General features: G+C 36.3%; 1 protein-coding gene across 1 annotated transcript in view; it reads right to left on the bottom strand.

The window, feature by feature from the left end:
* Window positions 1–1,331: 1,331 nt before the first annotated feature.
* The window catches only part of ccdc142 (coiled-coil domain containing 142), a 36,892-nt gene continuing 18,420 nt past the window's right edge, over window positions 1,332–19,803 (bottom strand). The window contains exons 3-11 of the mRNA XM_052573758.1: window positions 16,182–17,762; window positions 14,799–14,885; window positions 14,546–14,707; window positions 13,837–14,000; window positions 13,585–13,704; window positions 8,941–9,055; window positions 8,665–8,842; window positions 8,355–8,566; window positions 1,332–1,724 (exon numbers count right to left, since the gene is read on the bottom strand). Coding sequence (XP_052429718.1) covers window positions 1,474–1,724; window positions 8,355–8,566; window positions 8,665–8,842; window positions 8,941–9,055; window positions 13,585–13,704; window positions 13,837–14,000; window positions 14,546–14,707; window positions 14,799–14,885; window positions 16,182–17,673 — 2,781 coding nt within the window. The 5' untranslated portion in view covers window positions 17,674–17,762 and the 3' untranslated portion in view covers window positions 1,332–1,473. The remainder of the gene's footprint in view (window positions 1,725–8,354; window positions 8,567–8,664; window positions 8,843–8,940; window positions 9,056–13,584; window positions 13,705–13,836; window positions 14,001–14,545; window positions 14,708–14,798; window positions 14,886–16,181; window positions 17,763–19,803) is intronic.

The raw sequence follows: 19,803 nt of genomic DNA, 5'->3' as shown, positions 1-19,803 counted from the left end.
CAACAACAGTGTCTTTGGTTTTCAACACATTGCACCCCAAATCATCACAGACTGTGTAAACACTGGACTTCAAGCAACTTGGGCTATTAGCTTCTCCACCCTTCCTCCAGACTCTAGGACCTTGGTTTCCAAATGAAATGCAAAACTTGCTCTCATCTGAAAATAGGACTTTGGACCACCAACAGTCCAGTTCTTCTTCTCCAAAGCCCAGGTAAGATGCCTCTGACGTTGTCTGTGGTTCAGCAAATTCCTTGACATGTCTATGTGTGGTGGTTCATGATGCTTTGACCCCAGCCTCACTCCATTCTTTGTGAAGTTCACTCAAATTCTTGTATCGATTTTGCTTGACAATCTCCATAAGGCTGCAGTTCTCTCTGTTGGTTGGCATCTTTTTCTTCCACACTTTTTCCTTCCACTCAACTTTCTGTTAACATGCTTGGAAAAAGCACTCTGTGAACAACCAGCTTCTTTGGCAATGAATGTTTGTGGCTTACCCTCCTTGTGAAGGGTATCTTATTGACAACTGTCAGATCAGTGGACTTCCCCATGATTATGCAGCCTAGTGAGCCAAACTGAGAGATCATTTTGAAGGCTCAGGAAACCTTTCCAGGTGTTTTGAGTTGATTGGCTGATTGGCATGTCACCATATTCTAATTTGAATTGAAAATCATCACAAGTAAAAGAACCAAGAATTAAACTACTAAAGTCTGTGTGCACTGAATTAATTTCAATTTGAGTTGAATTACTTAAATTAACTTTTTTCCACGACATTCTTATTTATTGAGATACACCTGTAGTATACCTGTAGTTCATATTCCAGGGTGACAATGCCAAGATTCACCCATCTGAATTTGTGAAAAAGCGGTTCAGTGAACATAAGGAATAATTTTTTCTTGTATGAATTGGCCACCACAGAGTGCTGAGCTTAACTCTGTTAGTTTTTAGGATGTGACGGAGACAACTTTACAGGGTGGTTTGACTCTCCCTTTGTCAATACAAGATCTTGGCCAAAAATGAATGCATCTCTTGATGGAAATGAATGCGGTGATCTTGCATGTTGATGATGCACAGTGAATGCATAATATAATCAAAGCTAAAGTCAAAGTTGTTTGTTTGTTTACTTACACTGCAGTCATTTTCCTGCCCTTGATATAATAGATTGTCTATCATGCATTTAGTACACAACTTATTAAATAAATCTGTAGTTAAAGTCTCTATCAAAACACCACAATTACTTTGACAATGAAGAACATTTTAAAAATAGATAAATATATGAATAATTGTATCATTTACACAGTTTTTTCAGAAAAACGTCAACAATAAAAAAAATATCTGATGGTAAACTATTTTTATTACAGAAAATACAATGCTACATTGATTACATCCTTAACAAATTTAACAACATTTATCTGAATGAATAACTTATCTATAGGTGGGCCAGTAAACACTTTCATAATTGCTCTGGTCACCTGATTAAGGTTCAGATTTAGTAAAACAGTGCAGCACTGGGAGTTTCCGGCGTGAGCCGCTGTGTATCCTCAGGTCCAGCCATTCCTGCTGAGCCATGGCCAAGTATGACTCGGGTGGGGAGGAGGACAGCAGCTCAGGGGTCACTGAGCTCTCAGCTTGTGTTAGGGCCTGCTGGCACGCTGCCTGTATGTCCATAGTCTCCAGATTATTAAGACTCCCTGCTGCCTGATCCATGACCTGTGCACTGCTTGGACCTGAGGAAACACGACAAAGGTATTAACAAAAAGCTGCTGATGTCCGTTCACACAAAGCCAAGACTCAATTGATTGAAGTTTTATTTCTTATATGAAGTGGGTAACCTGTCACATAACAAGTTGAATACTACTCACATTTTATCCTGCTAAACCTGCTATTGTTAGACACCTTGCCTCAAAGTAAAATTTAATCCTGGCAAATGATAAATAACCCTGCTACAATGCTGTTTGTTACCTAAACTTTTGCTTTTTGGTTGATGCAACAATCATGACACAAGTTGTCAGTATACAGTAAATCCAGCATTATATAGACCAGTGCAATAAATGACAGAGTGCACCTTAACGTAAGATGACCATTAGTTTATTAGACTATTAACCAGTCTATTGACCAGTGTTTTTATATTAACTCTATTAACTTCAATCAAAATTCAAATTCTAAAAATATAGCTGCAAGCAGCAAATACCGGGGTTCGAGCATTTACCAGGGCTTAAAATGTGTCAAGGTTTTAAGGTCTAGGTCAACCTGGATGTATGGCTGACAGTAGAACACATCTAAAATGGAGAATAGGCTTAACCTCTCACACACACACACACACATACAGAGACAGTCTTCTCTTTTATAAGTTTGTATGTCATTGGCAGGTTTCATTGTAATCATAATCTGGCATAATTGTAAAAACTAATATTTAAACCAAATGCTAAACTTTGATTCAATGTCATTTTAAATGTTATTGCAGTGATTTTAAAATGTGTACAAACAAACAAATGAACAATACTGTTTTTATTCATTAAGTGGTCTTCCGCTGCCATCTAGTGGTTATGAATGCAATTTCTCATGCAACACTGCGTTTTTAAGCTTTATCACTATTATATTGTTATTTTTTGCCCAATCTCTCTAAAAATGTGCATGCCTGTTTAGAATGAATGCAAATTTAAAGTATGTGTGAATATGAGCTTTTTTTTTAGCAGTGTGAAGCCATTTAGAACAGAAATATAGTATTTTGAAGTCTTATGAAGTTATAGCGCCACATATAGTCCGATCACCGTGAAACTTTGCATGCTTATTAAGATTCATCTGACATATATTCTCACTAAGGTTTATAAAGTTTTTAGTTTTTTTTTTTTTTTTTTTTTTGGTTTTATAGCCTTTGGGGTATGTGTGCCCACTCCCCTTTCCTAAATGAACCCTTATAGCTAACCAAAGGACAAAAAAAAATAAAAAAAATTCTTCGATAATTATTGATCTAGTAAGTCCACAAAATATTACTGCAGTGGTTTGGTTCCGATTGGACAGAAAACCTAGAGTTTGCAAACGTATGTTTTTGACCCATATCTGAATTTGATTGACAGCTTCGCTCCCAGAGGCAAAGTTGTTCACAATGAGGAGATCTATCATATGATATTTAGATCTAGTGTTTGTGTCAATTTATGAACATGTTCTACAATTTGTGTTCATTTTCTATTGAAATTTTGTGTTTTTGAGGCTTTTTCAACTGTTATAGCACCACCTATTTACCAATCTCATTAAACTTTGCATACTTGTTAAGAGTCACCTGCCACGTTTTCACCAAGTTGCATAAAGTTTTGACTATTTGTTTCGGTTTTATAGGCTTTGAGGTATGTTTGGCCACTCCCCTTTTCTAAATGACCCCTTTAAAACTAACCAAAGGACAAAATTCTAAATGTTTTCTATACTTATTGATCCAGAGAGTCCACAGAATATTACTGCAGTGGTTTGGTTCCGATCATGTGAAAAATTTAGGACTAGTTTGCAAAAGTATGTTTTTAACATATTTGTGAATAATTAAAGAACGATTTGACTGACAGTAATGGTTCTTGAGGCAAAGTTGTGCATTATGAGGACATATATCAAATGATATGCTTTTTGTGTGGATATGTGAAACAACACATGATTACAGAGAAAAAAATAAATAAACTCATTAGAGCCAACTAGTGGCAGATTCCTTTCAAAATTCTTACAGACCTTTAGGGCCATGAGTCGAACATGCTCACAGAGTTTTGTCGTTTCGACCTTGAGCATGAGCATGTTCGACCCTGTCAAATAGGGGTTTAAAATTGTTTGTCCAATGGCGGCCATGTTTTTTTGAGATACATGAATGTACTCATCCCATCAGACAAAGATACTGCATACCCATTTTCAAGCTGATTGGACCAGCGGTTGCCTAGTTATAGCCATTTATGTGTTTTTTCTGTCTTATAGCGCTGCCAAGTGGCAGAGGTTCGCATCTTTTTTTTTATTTGACCAAAGATTGAACTTATACATATGTGCACAAGGTTTGGTGAAGATATCTTGTTCCATTCAACAGTTATAGCTTAAATAATATTTGACTAATATTAGCATAGACACCTTTGTTCGGACTTTCCCAAGGGCTGCAACTATGTAATGTTTTTGAGTCTACAACAAACAGTTACAAGTTAGAGTCAAATATGTCTAACGTTTGGCCATTTAGGCTGAGACTTTGATAAGTTCTCCCAAAATTGAGCTCTACGATCTGACCAAGTTTCAAGTCTCTAGGCCTTAAAGTTTGGGCTGCATGTTCAGTTCTAGGGCAGAATAATAATAATAATATAAATCTTAACAATTACAAAAGGGTTTCAGCACTGCGTGCTCGAACCTTTAACTAAACATAAAATCAAGATGTAAATATTACAGTTATAAAATACATTTTTATTCATACCATTTCTCTGTTTGTTTGTTTAAGGGGCATAAACTGAGAAATCAACTTTGACTGGCTCATTTGACATATAGAGGTCATTGTACCATTAAGATACCCTTTAAGTTTTAGAGCTCAAAACTTACTTGTTTATCCAAAAACAGCTTTTATTGAAACTAAGTTGAAAAATAAAATGAATGTTTCAGATTGTCACATTATGATGACAAAACAGCATGACGAAAGACCACCTCTGCAGAATCAGATCAAGGCCTACTTCTGCATCATTGCATCTTTGTCCCAACCAAAGAAGATAAGAAGGAGAGCAGGACAGCAGAGGATTGTATTGAATTTTCTATTGAGTGGATGCATAGATTGTGACATAATACAAACACAATTGCAAATCTTGCATTATCGATTACGTTTTCGCCAATTTACTGTGACTGTAAATTGGGGAAGTCATGGCCTAATGGTTAGAGGGTTGGACTCCCAATCGAAGGGTTGTGAGTTCTAGTCTCGGGCCGGACGGAATTGTGGGTGGGGGTAGTGCATGAACAGCTCTCTCTCCACCTTCAATACCATGTGTGCCCACAGTGTGTGTGTGTGCAATTCGGATAGGTTAAATGCAGAGCACAAATTCTGAGTATAAGTCACCATACTTGGCTGAATGTCACTTCACTTCACTTCACTTCACTTCACTGCTAAATTTTAAATACAAAAGCAAAGTCTATTTGCAACTATTTACCATGTAACCTGCCAAAACTTAGAATCATAATTTCCAGTTGAATTTTCGATGCCTTGCACAAAAATCTCTGTCAGGAACTATAAAATGGGCAGTGTTTGTATTGGGAGGTGATGTCACTCACAGATGATTGTGCCTAAAAAATGGAGGTCATTGGTAAAGGCTCTGCTAAAGGCAGTTGCCGATCCGATAGATGCATGTGAAGGAACAGACAGTGCAACCTGGGTATCCTTATATTCTTGATACATTGTACACAAATGCAGAAAATATCCCAAGCTAACCGCAGGAGCCACAATGGTATGCACAACAGGTCATTAACCAAACAGACAGGGCAAATATAGCGAATCGCAATTTGAGATGTTGCGATTTGCTAATCGCAAAAGCCTGTTTTGTTAGTAGATGGTTATCTTACACATTATCTCCCCAACAAATTAATTTGAAATAAGTTTATAATGCATGTTCGCTTTTCCAAATTCAGAAGACCGCACACATAGACTATGTCTCTGAATGCTTCTCATACTCACTCCTCTCTGCCCCACTCGGTGCGAATCATGCTTTTACACTTGCTGCATTCATGCAGCCTGTTTCATAATGCTTGGTTATATTCCCTGCATCTCTCCAAGAACGCATCTGGCAGTATGGATGAGACTTGACACATGCGTGCAATCTGCATCGACTCTTGCCTGGCTCCGTGTTTTAAACAAATGTAAATTCAGTCTAACTGCTTACTAATTACTTACACAATACTTACACTACTGCGGGTGTGACTGTTGGACAGTGTTTTCTCTACTTCTTGTTGGCCTTCTGTAGTTAATCGTAGCTCCGTGTAGCTTTTTTTTTTTTTTTTTTTTTTTCTTGAATCTTTATTTTACGGTCACTCTCTGTTTTTTTTTTTTTATGATAAAATATAACTTAATTCAGATGAGGGATTCACATGTGATAAATGCAGGGAAATAGTTAGGCTGACAGAGAAGATTTCAGAATTAGAGACATGTATCCGAACTTTAATTGAGGACAGTAAGAATGTTAGGGCTCTAGATATGGCTTTGGATGTGTCTAGCTCAGGGATTCCTGTATATTGTTTGGTTCCAGCAACAGAGCCCCTGCAGCAGGGCAACTGGGTGACAGTGAGGCAGTGTAGTCGTGGGTCAAAACACCGCTCTTCTGTTCCGATCAAAACATTAAACAGGTTCTCCCCACTCAGTGATGCACCCACTGAGAAACCTGAAGGAAGTGCTCTAGTTATTGGTGGTTCTATTGTACGGAACGTGAATATAGAGACACCAGCCACCATAGTCAAATGTTTACCAGGAGCCAGAGCGCCTGACATCTTGGCAAATTTAAAAGTGCTGGCTAATGCTAAACGTAAATACAGTAAGATTGTTATTCATGTCTCCGCTAATGATGTTCGACTTCGCCAGTCGGAGATCACTAAAAATAACATTAAAGAGGTGTGTGAACTTGCAAGCACGATGTCAGACACTGTAACATGCTCTGGTCCAATCCCTGCCTACCTTGGTGACGAGATGCATAGCAGATTGTCATCACTCAATGGCTGGATGTCTAAGTGGTGCCCACAGAATAACATGGGTTTCATAGACAATTAGATGAGCTTTTGGGGCAGACCTGACCTGTTGAAAAGAGATGGTCTTCATCCCTCCTGGGGTGGCGCCACTCTTGTCTCTAGAAATATGGCAAATAGTCTTAGTGTTTATACTTGACTAACTGGGGCCCAGGTCAGGAAGCAGACAGACTGGCTAAACCGACCGTCTGCTAGCTGCCTCATGTCACAGAGGTCAGCTAATTCTCAGCACATATAAACTCTTTTACCTAGATATCACATTATAGAGACTGTGTCTGTTCCCCGAACTAGAAAATACAAAAAACGTCCAAACCAAGTTAAGATTAACAATTTAATTGAGGTAAAAACAAATAAAAACAGATGCAATACGGATAAACAAATGGTAGAGCTTGGCTTACTGAATATCAGATCCCTTCCTACGAAAACACTTTTTGTAAATAATATGATCACTGATCATAATATAGATGTGGTCTGTTTGACAGAAACCTGGCTAAAACCTGATGATTACATTATTTTAAATGAGTCCACCCCCCAAGATTACGGTTATAAACATGAGCCGCGTCTAAAAGACAAAGGGGGAGGTGTTGCTTCAATTTATAACAATGATTTCAGGATTTCTCAGAGGGCAGGCTTCAAGTATAACTCGTTTGAAGTACTGGTGCTTCATTTAACATTATCCAGAGAAACAAATGTTAATGATAAATCCCCTGTTATGTTTGTACTGGCTACCGTATACAGGGCACCATACAGGCTTTATTAAAGAGTTTGGTTATTTTACATCCGAGTTAGTTCTGGCTGCAGATAAAGTTTTAATAGTTGGTGATTTTAATATCCATGTTGATAATGAAAAAGATGCCTTGGGATCAGCATTTATAGAATGGACGAACCATCATTTCAACCACAAAAGACTGCTTTTTAAGTTATCTTCCTGATGTATCCAAATTCCTTAGCATATCCAAATCCTCAGAACAACTTGATGATGTAACAGAAACTACTGACTCTCTTTTCTAGCATCTTAAATAAAGTTGCTCCTTTACGCTTCAGGAAGGTTAAGGAAACCAGTATGACACCATGGTATATGACAGGTTTCATATTGCTAAAGTATTTGCAATTCCATTTGAGTTTTGGCAGGTTGTATGCTCGATGCAGAGAGAGAGAGAAAGAAAACATAGTAATTAATATACCGTCTACACTGCACAATTAATCTATTTTTTTACATTCTGTTTGCACTGTTAGCTATACTGCATTTTTGTGCTTTTCATCACAAATATATAGCTTAATAAAAAACACTAAATTATATCACATTACTCCTTTAATACATGTCTACATTAATAGTAGAATAAAATTTGATAAATATGCCACATTTCTGCCACAATGACATGGTGCAGTTGGTGTTAATACTGTAAATCCATTATAAATAAACGTTACTTGTAGATTGAATAGTGTTTCTCTTGTTTGTCAGCAGTTTCATCTGGATTTAAAATACTTTAAATGGTCTTTTATTTCTAAATTATGACAATTTTATTTAATTTGATCTTTTAAAATAATACTTACATTATAAATGCACCTCAGTAAACTTTATGAAATAGTTTAAAAACGGTTCATGACCTTTTTTTTGGAATGAATTAACTCACAGCAGTTTCTGAAGGGCTCCCAGCTGCGAGAGGGCAGGTAAGGTTTGGCCACAGGCTGCTGAAGCAGGCACACAATTGCATTGTCCACCTGATGAAAAACACGCAGTGACAGCAGCTTCTGGTACAGATCATCTGAGAGGCTATATTCCTCTGAACGAATGAGATCTCGAATCAAGTCGAAGTCCTGCTTCAGCTGCAGAGCTCCCTGAATACTAGAGTAAATGAAGAATTCAGAAACATGAACAGTGAAAGAAAGAATGGAACATGAACCACTACAGTAAGACCACTGCACCACCCGATGTTTACTAACCTAAACTTGATCTTCTGTTTAAGGATGTGCTCCATCCAGGCCTCCATGAAAGCCGTCATAGCCTCAGCGAGAGCAAGAATACGAACATCATCAGGCAGGGGTTTAACACCTTCCAGCACCTGCCCAATCACAATCTGAGCTGCAGAGGCTGCATAATCACTAGGACCGCTGGGCAGCTCTAAAAATAATGTACATCATTTCAAAAATATTTAGGAGGATTTAGCAGTCTACAAGAAGACCCAAACCACTGCACATTTTCATTAATTTCATCTGTACCGGTTTTGTGATTGATCCTCCAATGCTTTGCTGATGGCATGGTTTGCTCAAAGATCTCCACAGACATTTTCTTGCAGTCTATAGAAAAGGTCCTTAGGACAAGATCAGAGGAAGCCTGCAATATCAGACAAACAGAGTAGGTCATACTTTATATATATATATATATTAGGGGTGTAACGGTTCACAAAATTCACGGTTCGGTTCGATACAATACACTGGTGTCACGGTTCAGTTCGGTACGCTTTAGATACAGCAAAATGAAAAAATTGGCAGATAAATTTTCTTGATTTTTAAAAAATGTTTTATTTATTAAAACTAACAAAGTATCTTTTTTTTTTGTTTTTTTTACATTGAACAATGATGGAGCTATTCTTTACCCATCTTCTATGGTGTTTTCTTAGCAGCATACTGTATAAAACAAAAACAGCTCATTTTAAGAAAAAAAAATGAAAATGTTATATTGTTGTAGTAGTTATGAACAAATACAAAGATGTAACTTTTTATATGGAACTCTAGAACTCTTTATATTGAGTGTGTTTTTACTCAATTGGTTCTCTATGGCTTATGTTTTTGGAACAAAGCAGGAATTACGGTCTGGCTGAAATGGCGATGTCGGCGTAAATGAGTTGACATGTTTCAAGTATTCCCGCTGGTGTTTCTTTGTTTTTTTTTCCGCTGGTGTACCCTATTGTCATGTACATGCGACATAACATTGTTTTTTATCCACCACTCTCTTGCCATCACCATGGCTTACATGGAATCCAAAGTGCACCCAAACACGAGACCTGATCTTCTATTTCTGGTCTGTTAAATGCATTGGCCACCGCGTACCGTGCATGAACTGCTCGCTCACTCAGCGCGTACTGAGTGAGCGAGCGCCTGACTGAGTAGCCTATCATAAACATATAAGTTGGTGTTTTTTTCTTCTTCGGGGGTGTCAGGGGCGTTGCCTGTTACGTCGTTTGGGTTATTGGGCTACCTTGTTGAACGCATATCATTATATTTCACTTTTTTTTCCAAATATAATTAATTAGTCCAACGAACCGTTCGGTACATACGGTTCAATACAAACACGCGTATCGTTACACCCCTAATATATTATATATATATAAAATTTAAAGAGCTCTTTAAAGAGGTAATTTCATGTGTGATTTTAATGTTTCCCTGTTGTTACATTAAAATGTTCATGCCATTTGTATTCACCATCTATTGATTTAGTTTAGTTTTGCTTTTCTTTTGAGTAAACTTTTTAAACTTTTGAAAAACTTGTCTTATGCTTACCAAGGCTGCATTATTTTGATTGAAAACAGTACAAATAATGAATGAATACTGATGTTATTGTGAATGAAAATTTCATGGTTTCAAAACCACTAATATTTTCTATACCGTTCCTGTGGTATGCACTGTTTTACATGTCTCCTCGGTGACTGAAACAGTATAAATCCCCCAGGCTGAGTGTGAGTGAGAGGTCAGTCACGTGTGTGTAGGATGACCGAACTTAAAGGTGCACTATGTAATTTTTTCGGCATCTAGCAATGAGGTTGCAAATTGTGACCAACGGCTCAGTCCCCCCCTCACCCCTCCCTTTAGAGAAGCTACAGTGGCCAACAGGGGTAAAGATGCCGTCGGTAAAGACACCAGAGAGCAATGCGATTTCTTTACAATGGTAAATCAAGGAATTATATTTACTTAATTGCTACTGTACAAACATGGTGGTGATTTCCATGTAAGGGGACATGGGTGTATGTAGATAGAAATAGCTCAATCTAAGGTAATAAAAACATAACGGTTGATTAAGAAACGTCTTTATACATTTAGTCATTTAGCAGACGCTTTTATCCAAAGCGACTTACAAATGAGGGCAATAGAAGCAAACAAAATCAATAAAAGAGCAATAATATACAAGTGCTATAAAAAGTCTCAGTAGTAGTCTCTTGCTACACGTAGCAAGGGCTTTTAAATAATATAATGAATAAAAAACAAAACAGATAGAATAGAAAAAATATAGCAAGCTAGTGTTAGAGGTCTTTTTTTTTTGCTTTTGTTAATTGCATAATACATTTTTCTTTTTTTTAATAACAGAATTACAGTAGTGAGTGCTAAAGTCAATTCTTGAAGATGGCTAAGGACTCGGATCGAGTTGGGCAGGTTATTCCACCAGGAGGGACATTTAATTTAAAAGTCTGTAAAAGTGACTTTGTGCTTCTTTGGGATGGCACAATCAAGCAACGTTAACTTGCAGAATGCAAGCTTCTAGTGGGCACATAAGTCTGAAATAATGAATTCATGTAAAGGGGTGCAGAGCCAGTGGTGGTTTTGTAGACAAACATCAATGCCTTGAATTTTATCCGAGCAGCTATTGGTAGCCAGTGCAAATTGGTAAACAAGAGGTGTGACATTTATTATTTTCAGCTCATTAAAAATTTATCTTGCTTCTGTGTTCTGGATTAATTGTAAAGGTTTGACAAAACTGGCTGGACGACCTGCCAAGAGAGCATTGCAATAGTCCAGTCTGGACAGAACAAGGAGTTATGACTGATGTACCTAACTGGATGGGGACATTGTGATGAAACAATGGGTTTGCTGGAACCAATAGCAGTTCTGTCTTGGCAAGGTTGAGTTGAAGGTGATGGTCCTTCATCAAGCAAGAAATGTCTGTTAGACAAGCTAAGATGCGAACAGCTACTGTCGGATCATCAGGATGGAATGAGAGGTAGAGTTAAGTGTCATCAGCATAGCAGTGTTAAGAAAAGCCATGTTTCTGAATGACAGAACCTAATGATGGAATATAGACAGAGAAGAGAAGTGGTCCAAGAACTGAGTCCTGAGGCACCCCAGTAGTTAGATGTTGCGACTTGGACACCTCACCTCTCCAAAATACTTTAGAGGACCTATCTGATAAGTAAGACTCAAAACACAGGAGTGCAGTTCCTGAGATGCCCTTTGGCAGTAGGGCTGACAGGAGGATCTGGTGGTTAACGGTGTCAAAAGCAGCGGACAGATCAAGCAAGATAAGTATTGAAGATTTGGATTCCGCACTTGCCAGTTTTAGGGCTTCAACAATATATACATCTCTGAAAACATAGTTATATATATATATATATATATATATATATATATATATATATATATATATATATATATTATATTGCATTTTTGTAAATAGATTGTTGTAAATATTACACATAGCACCTTTAAGGCCCAAGTACACTTCACATTCAGTGCTCCTTTCAGTCTCACTCGCAGCCGTGTCTGCACAGCTTTCAAAAGTATACTCAACCGCAGATGAGCACGGACGGATGACCTCAACACATGCAGTAGTACCATGGGGTGTGCGGCTGTCTGTGAGCCCTCTTGATGACGAAAATAGTGTAATGCAGACGGTGCGAGGATGACCAGAGTATACTTCAGCCTTTACGTGATCGGCAACAGGCCGTTTTTTGCCTTATTGCAACTCTCTGTTCTGGACTTGCACAAATTGCTTTGCAATGCAATCACTTTCCGAAATGTAATTTATGTGAAAATATGAAGTCTGTAAACACCTGTTAATACAGGCTAGAGATGCTGAGGATGGGTGCACAGAGAAACTACTGTAGCAGGCAGATCACTCGCTGTTTATGATGCACAAACTATTGGAAGAAAATCTTCAATATTTGAGGGTGATTTGAGGGTTTATGTGAATGTGTTTCTGAGGGTAACTGACTGCCTTCTGAAAAGTTTACGTGGTATTTTCTTTTCATCTCGTCTCTGTATAGTTTATATTAAAACAGTGTTTCAGTGCAGCAGAGCTTTATTTACAGTGGGAACAAAGGAAAAGCTGTATCTGGTGTTCCAGAGGCACCTTTTGCTGTCAGAGAGTGAATATGCATCTCATTCAGAGCTTCTGCTGTTTGTTTCGTTCAGGCATGTAGTATAATTTCACAAATATTGTCCGAAAATATAGTTTTTGCTTCAAATGGGTTATTAAATCAAATTTTGTGTATGATTATTATTATATAACTAAATATGAAATTATATAAATTATGTGTAGATTAATTATATAACAAATTATATAACAGTAAATACAGATTTAGGTTAAATAAAGATGTCAGACTTCATTTTTTTCTTTTTAGGAAACAAATAAAATAAAATAATTCTACTGTTTCTAACAATCTGTAAGTTAGATGGTTCAAAGGAACAGCATTTATATGAAAATTATATATTTGTTTACTGTCATTTCTGACCAACTGACTGCATCCATACTGAAAAATAAAACTATCAATTTCTTTCTTACTGACCCAAGAACTTTTAACGATAATTCACACAATTTTATTTAATAATTTAATTCCAAACCAAAAAATTCCAAAAAATATTGGTTTCTTTTTTTTTTTCTTTTTTTTTTTTCTTGCAAAACTTGTAATTCTCTCACAAAACCAGTTGAGCTTGGACAAACACTTCCTGTTTACTTTACAGCTTGCAGTGGTCCATGCAGCCTACAGTCAATAATCACCAAAACAGTTTGAACATTCTCCAAAACATAATTTCATCTTCAAAGAGAGAAAGTCATACACGTTTAAAATTACATAAGACTGAGAAAATTATAATAGAATTTTCAACCCTTTAATAATTACTCAAGAATTGTGTAATGAGGCTAGAATTTCTCACTTGCAGATCTGTAAGAGCCTTAGAGAGTGAGGCGGTCTCCTGAATTATCAGAGGGTGAGCAGAATTTCTGCCAGCGGCTTGAGTGAGGTGGACCAGGCCCTCCACTGACTCCTTGAGATCCTTAAAACGAAGACAAATGAATGTTTATATATATATATATATATATATATATATATATATATATATATATATATATATATATATATATATATATATACGCATGGAGGTATTTCAGTTTAAAGGTCAATTTACCTTAAGATCTCCTTGTGTGACCAGCAGGAACCTAGTAAGGGACCAGGAGGCCAGAAACTGGTAGGCTTTACTCATAACCCAGACAGTAGAGGACTGAACAGTTGCAACAGATCTACATAGCAATCCCAAATGATTTTTCTTAACTCCCTTGAATCCACTGTCAACTAGTGAAAGACATCACACATCTAATTAGGAAACAGGATTCAGGACTGAGTTATGCAATCTCATGTACCTTAAACAGTGTTAAAAATCGGGATATACATATACTGGTACTTTGTTACCAAGTACATATTAGTAATATAGAACATATGAAACAATGTTTCCAATTAACACATTTCACAGATTCTGCAGTAAATCTCTTTATTTTATTTTTATCATTGATTGTAATTATTATTTACATTATTATTTTGTATTTTTTAATTTATTTTTGCTGTGAAACTGAGCATTAACTACCATTCAAAAGTTTGGGATCAGAATTTTTTTAGAAACAAACAAACAATTCAATCATATTTTCATTCAGCAAGGACACACAAATTGATTAAATGTGACAGTAAATTAATTATTGAGCACCAAATCCAGATATGGTTAGCAAAAAACTTTTAAACATCAAATTCAACTTTTGGAAGGCAGTGTAGCAACAACTAATCAAATAATGACAACTCTATACTATTTATCATACTGACAATGACAAAAGTATAAAGTTGAGTACCTGACTCTACATCTGGGTACTGCAGTAGCTGAAGAACAATATGCAGAGGTGGGAAAAGCTGGAGAATGAGATCCATGGTGGCGGTCCTCACTCTACATCCTTTCTGTTTAAATCCAAGGACGCACTTCTCTTTTAGCCCTGAGCCCAGCGACAAACACATCACTACAATACAACAGGACACAGTCAAAAACAAATTTCACTTCAACCATCAATCATTTCACTGAATAGTCATAATTTGTTTATTATAACTCACTGTCATCCCACTGTGTGAAGGCAGCAGCAGATAAAATATACGAGCAGAAATTGCTCAAATTTCCTTTACATTCATGTGGAATGAAGTCTACAAAAAAAAAAAAAAAAAGTAATGAAACATAATTGTGAAAGAAAATCTTGAAAATCCCTCTTTAACTTCAGAATAAGAAAAAGTCTGAATCCAGGCAAACTCACTTGAGCTTAAAATACTAGAGATGCCCAATATACAGTACCAGTTACTTTATATGTAATAGCAAATACGTTCTATGTAAATGTTTTAATACACAAAAACAAGCATAGAAGAGATTTATTTACTACAAAAGTAAATATTTTATATAAAGAAAATATTTTTAGATTTTACATATAAATATTTGTAAAGTTAATTTGCAAGATACAATGAAAATATGCAATACCATTCAAGAGCTTCAGCTTTTTTTTTTCTTTGAAGGAAATTAACACTTCAAGGATCATTCAGCAAGGATAAATTAAATTGAACAAAAGTTATAAATGCAATTTAAATGTTACAAAATAAATTATATTTCAACTTTAACTTTCTTTTCTTCAAAGAATTCTGAACAAAATCTATCAAGTTTTCCCAAAAATAGTAAGAAGCACAACACTGAGCAAAATTCTGAAAAGTTGTGTACATCATGACTATACTTAAAGGAACACTCCACTATTTTTGAAAATAGGCTTGTTTTCCATCTCACCTAGAGTTCAACAGTTGAGTTTTACCATTGTTGAATCCATTCAGCCAGTCCATTCATCTCTGGGTCTGGCGGTAGCACTTTTAGCTTAGCTTAGAATAGATCATTGAATCTGATTAGTACGTTAGCATCTCTCTCAAAAATTACTAAAGAGTCTCGATATTTGTCCTATTTAAAACTTGACACATTTGTAGTTACATTGTGTACTAAGACCAACAGAAAATGAAAAGTTGCGATTTTCTAGGCCGACAAGGCTAGGAACTATACTCTCATTCTGGCATAATAATCAAGGAACTTTGCTGCCCTACCACGGGTGCAGCAGGTAGAATGATATCATGCGGCGCCTGAAAATAGTCCCCAGCTAGTTTGTGAGTTGCAGAGTTGCTGGGGACTATTTTCAGGTGCTGCATAATATAATTGAGCCTGCTGCACCCACAGTACGGCAGCAAAGTTCCTTGAATGGATTCAAAAATGGTAAAACTCAACTATTTAACTCTAAGGAAGTTGGAAAATGAATCTATTTTCAAAAAGAGTGGAGTGTTCCTTTAATGTAAAAATATACTTTCTTTTTCTTTTGAGGTAAAACATGATCCAGACATTTTTTGTTAGATTTAACCATTAGCTTTATACACTTTATTTAAACATTTGATACTTTAACCCCACATGCACATCAGTACCTTCAATATACAAATGTTTGATCCATGTGACAAAATGAAGCACCATTTCATCATTCCACTGGTTGATACTTCCCAGAGTGCTGTTGTACGGCTGACAATAAAAGTGTCTTACAACTGCTTTACCAAATTCCCTCCACAGCAGATTCTTATAATAAGGAAAGAGCTTTGTATATGCGTCGGACTTCCTGAGATCCACTGCGGCTATTTTGTGGGTCCTGGAGGTCATTCTGGCTCTGTTCAGCGGTCTCTCTTCTCCTTCACTGGCCCCATGACAAATATTGACATAGTCCTCCAATTCAGCTGTCCTGTCTAAAAGAGTTTTTTTGGGAATAAGTGTAGCTAAGATATTTGTTGAGGTCACTAGGACTTGAAAGAGGGTGTTAAGACACTCTCTGTCTCCTGAGATAAATGAAGAAAATTGAAGATTAGATGAACAGAGGCTGTGAAGAGGCTTTTGGGGCACCTCATTAATAGCAGCTTGAGGTTTGAGTTGTACTGTATGTATGTTTATTTCAGGAGAGGATGAAAGCTGACTATTGAGATTACAGTGTGCAAAGTAACTGTTAAGTTTATTGGGGGTTTTTGCCATGTGGAGGAGGTTACTCTGCTGGAAAGACCATGTGTAAAGTTGTTTGGCTGCTTTCTGAGCTTGACTCTGGGCCAGAATCATCATCAACTGATCAACTGGGAATTTTTTAGGACCAGTTCTGTTTCGAAGAAAAACAGATCCTGAAACAGGTTTGTATGAGCTGAACATGAGCTGTGTACCCTGGATCCACTTATCTTCTACGATCAGGTTGTACATCTCAACCGCACACTGCAGGTCCACTAAAGCATCTCCGGGTACACTGTCTAACTGGGCAGCAGCCAAAGCAGAAAGTGCCATTTGGATGCATCGCTCCATCAGCCACAAGGCCTGCAAGCCCAGCAAGTGTAGAGTTTGCTGCATGAAAGCAAGGGTCTTCAAACGGCTGAAAAGAACACGGCGGAGATGGAAGTCAGATTGAACATTGGCCCAGAGCAGATCCCAATGGTTGATGTGAACCTGCATTTCCTGGCACAAAGCTCTAAGGTTGAGGTTCCATGTGGAGTTGGGCTGCTCAGCTATATGCTCTCTGTAAGCCAAAAGTAGTTGCATCTTCTCCAACACTGAGTTCAGTTGCACCACAAAGCAGGTGGCCACATGTGTGTGATGACTATACTCATGGAGAAAGAGCAGCTGAGCTCTGTGGTCCATCAGGTGTTGAAGTTGAGAGTAATGCCGGTTGAAGGCTGCAAACTGATGGTGGTGGTAAAAATCCTCTTCCTCAGAGGAAGAAAGACCTATGACACAACCAAAGAACCTGCCTCCTGATGCAGGATCACAGAGTGTATGGTATTGAGAGCTGAGACTCTGTAAAGTTTGCCCAAGACGTTGGATATTTCTGGAGGAACAGGAAGTGATGCTCTCACTCTCAGAGTCCCAACTGTCACCTTTGTCCTTCTGTCCCATGAGCCACTTCAGACTGGGGTTAAAATGGTTTTGAATCAGAGCCTCTGACCTCTGGAGGGATTTGGTGAATAGACCTTGGTACAAGGAAGCTGGGAGAAAACAGAAATGTAAAATTAACTAAAAATGTTTCAGTGGAAACTCATTTAAAACAGGGTATGCAACTCTAAAGTCATTTGCAAGTCAGGTTCTTATTTTTTTTTTTTCCCTAAAATTCATCAGGGAGGACCCATATAATTCTCTGAGGTCAAATTAAATACTATATGTGGATTTTATTTTACATTTATTTTTTTATGAGGTTCCCAAATTTTACAACCTGTCGAAGGTTAAATCTCCTAAGAAAATAAATTTGCACAAAATTGGCGGCAAGTATCAGATTTAGTGTAAATTAAGCAGTCCCTTAAAAGGATGGAGGACTAAACCTGCAGATATTAAAAATAAATAAATGAATATATAGATAAATACATGTAATAAAAGGAAAATAAATAAATGATGTGATAAAAACTAAAATAGTTAATTTGTAATAAAATTTAATCCTGGATTTATGTATGTATTTATTTTAAATTTATTTTTATTCTTACCTTTATTTACTTATACTTTCATTCATTTTTATGATTTAATTATTCATGTATTTCTTTTTACTTTTCCATCTGCAAAATGGAAATGAGGGAGGCTGTCCTTGTGGACTGCCGGTGAATCATTGGTTGAGAGCTCATGCAGAAGCGCACATTAAACTAAGATCGGGGTTTGAGAATTGGATGTACCAGATTGACTGGAGAGATCCAATATATTTTCACAAATTCCCACTTATTATGTTGAATTATTTAATAGCGACTGAATTCAGTTACTTATCCTCATATTACATCATTAAGTTTGGAACCATCAACATCGTCAATGGTCTAATATGATGACATAGAGGTTTTTACTGTGTGTGTTCATTTTGTAAATCACAGAGAAAATCTTCACTCCCAAAAACATTGTGAGCATAAGTTTATTGTTAACCAGTTATACCTATAAGGTCTCTACGGTCTACTCAGGCTCACAATGCTTTTTGGAAACGCGACCCATATTTACGCTTGATATTAGATGCTCTGTATTTGTAAATTCAGGGACCATCTATAAATGTAAATACATTAGTATACATGTTTCTTATTGCATTACATTTTAAGAGAATACCTTACAGTCACAAAACCAACTGTAAAGTGTTCTTTTAAGAGTCAGGTACATTCAGTAATATTTACATAGGATTTGAGTTTATTTTATAAATATAAAAAAAATCGAACACATATACCAATGTCGTAACCTTAGAGATGGTCCCTAAAATTGCGAATTTTGAGCGTCTAGCACAAAACCAACTTTATGGCACTGGATCACGTTTCCAAAAACCATTGTGAGCCTGAGTAGACTTTAGAAACATTTAGTTCAACTGGTTTTATGTTAACCTTATGCTCACAATGTTTTTGGAAGTCTTTTCTCTGTGATTACAAAATGAAGACAAGCCTTACATATCTCCCCCAAATGTCTAGAGGCGTCATCAACCTTCAAGCTCATCGACGATGTTGATGGTTCCAGGCTTATTGATGTAACTATGAAGATAAGTAACTGAATTCAGTTGCTATAAAATAATTATAAATAATAATGTAAATCTGTAAAAATATATTTGATCTCTCCAATTTAATCTGGCACAACAACAGACCACAAGGAACGCCTCCTTCATTTCCATGTTGCACACGGAAAAGTACAAATGAATAAATAAATAAATAAATAAATAAATCTGGAAATAAATAAACGTGGGAATAAATAAATACATAAATAAATACATTTAAAAACAAATTAAAAATTACATATTATTTCAAATGAACTATTTTTGTTTTTATTCCATTATTTATTTATTTATTTATTTGTTTGTTTGTTTGTTTTCCTTTTACTACATTTATTTATTTTTATATATATATATATATATATATATATATATATATATATATATATATATATATATATATATATATATATATATATATATATATATATATATATATATATATATATATATATATATTTATTTACAGTCTCTGCAGGATTGGTCCTCCACATAAAAAAGGTCTGAAAGTATCAAATGGCAGATTGTAGTAA

Source organism: Carassius gibelio, chromosome B14 (genome assembly GCF_023724105.1).
Source record: "Carassius gibelio isolate Cgi1373 ecotype wild population from Czech Republic chromosome B14, carGib1.2-hapl.c, whole genome shotgun sequence".
NCBI classification, from domain to species: domain Eukaryota; kingdom Metazoa; phylum Chordata; class Actinopteri; order Cypriniformes; family Cyprinidae; genus Carassius; species Carassius gibelio.
This window is presented reverse-complemented; position numbering and strand designations above follow the sequence as displayed.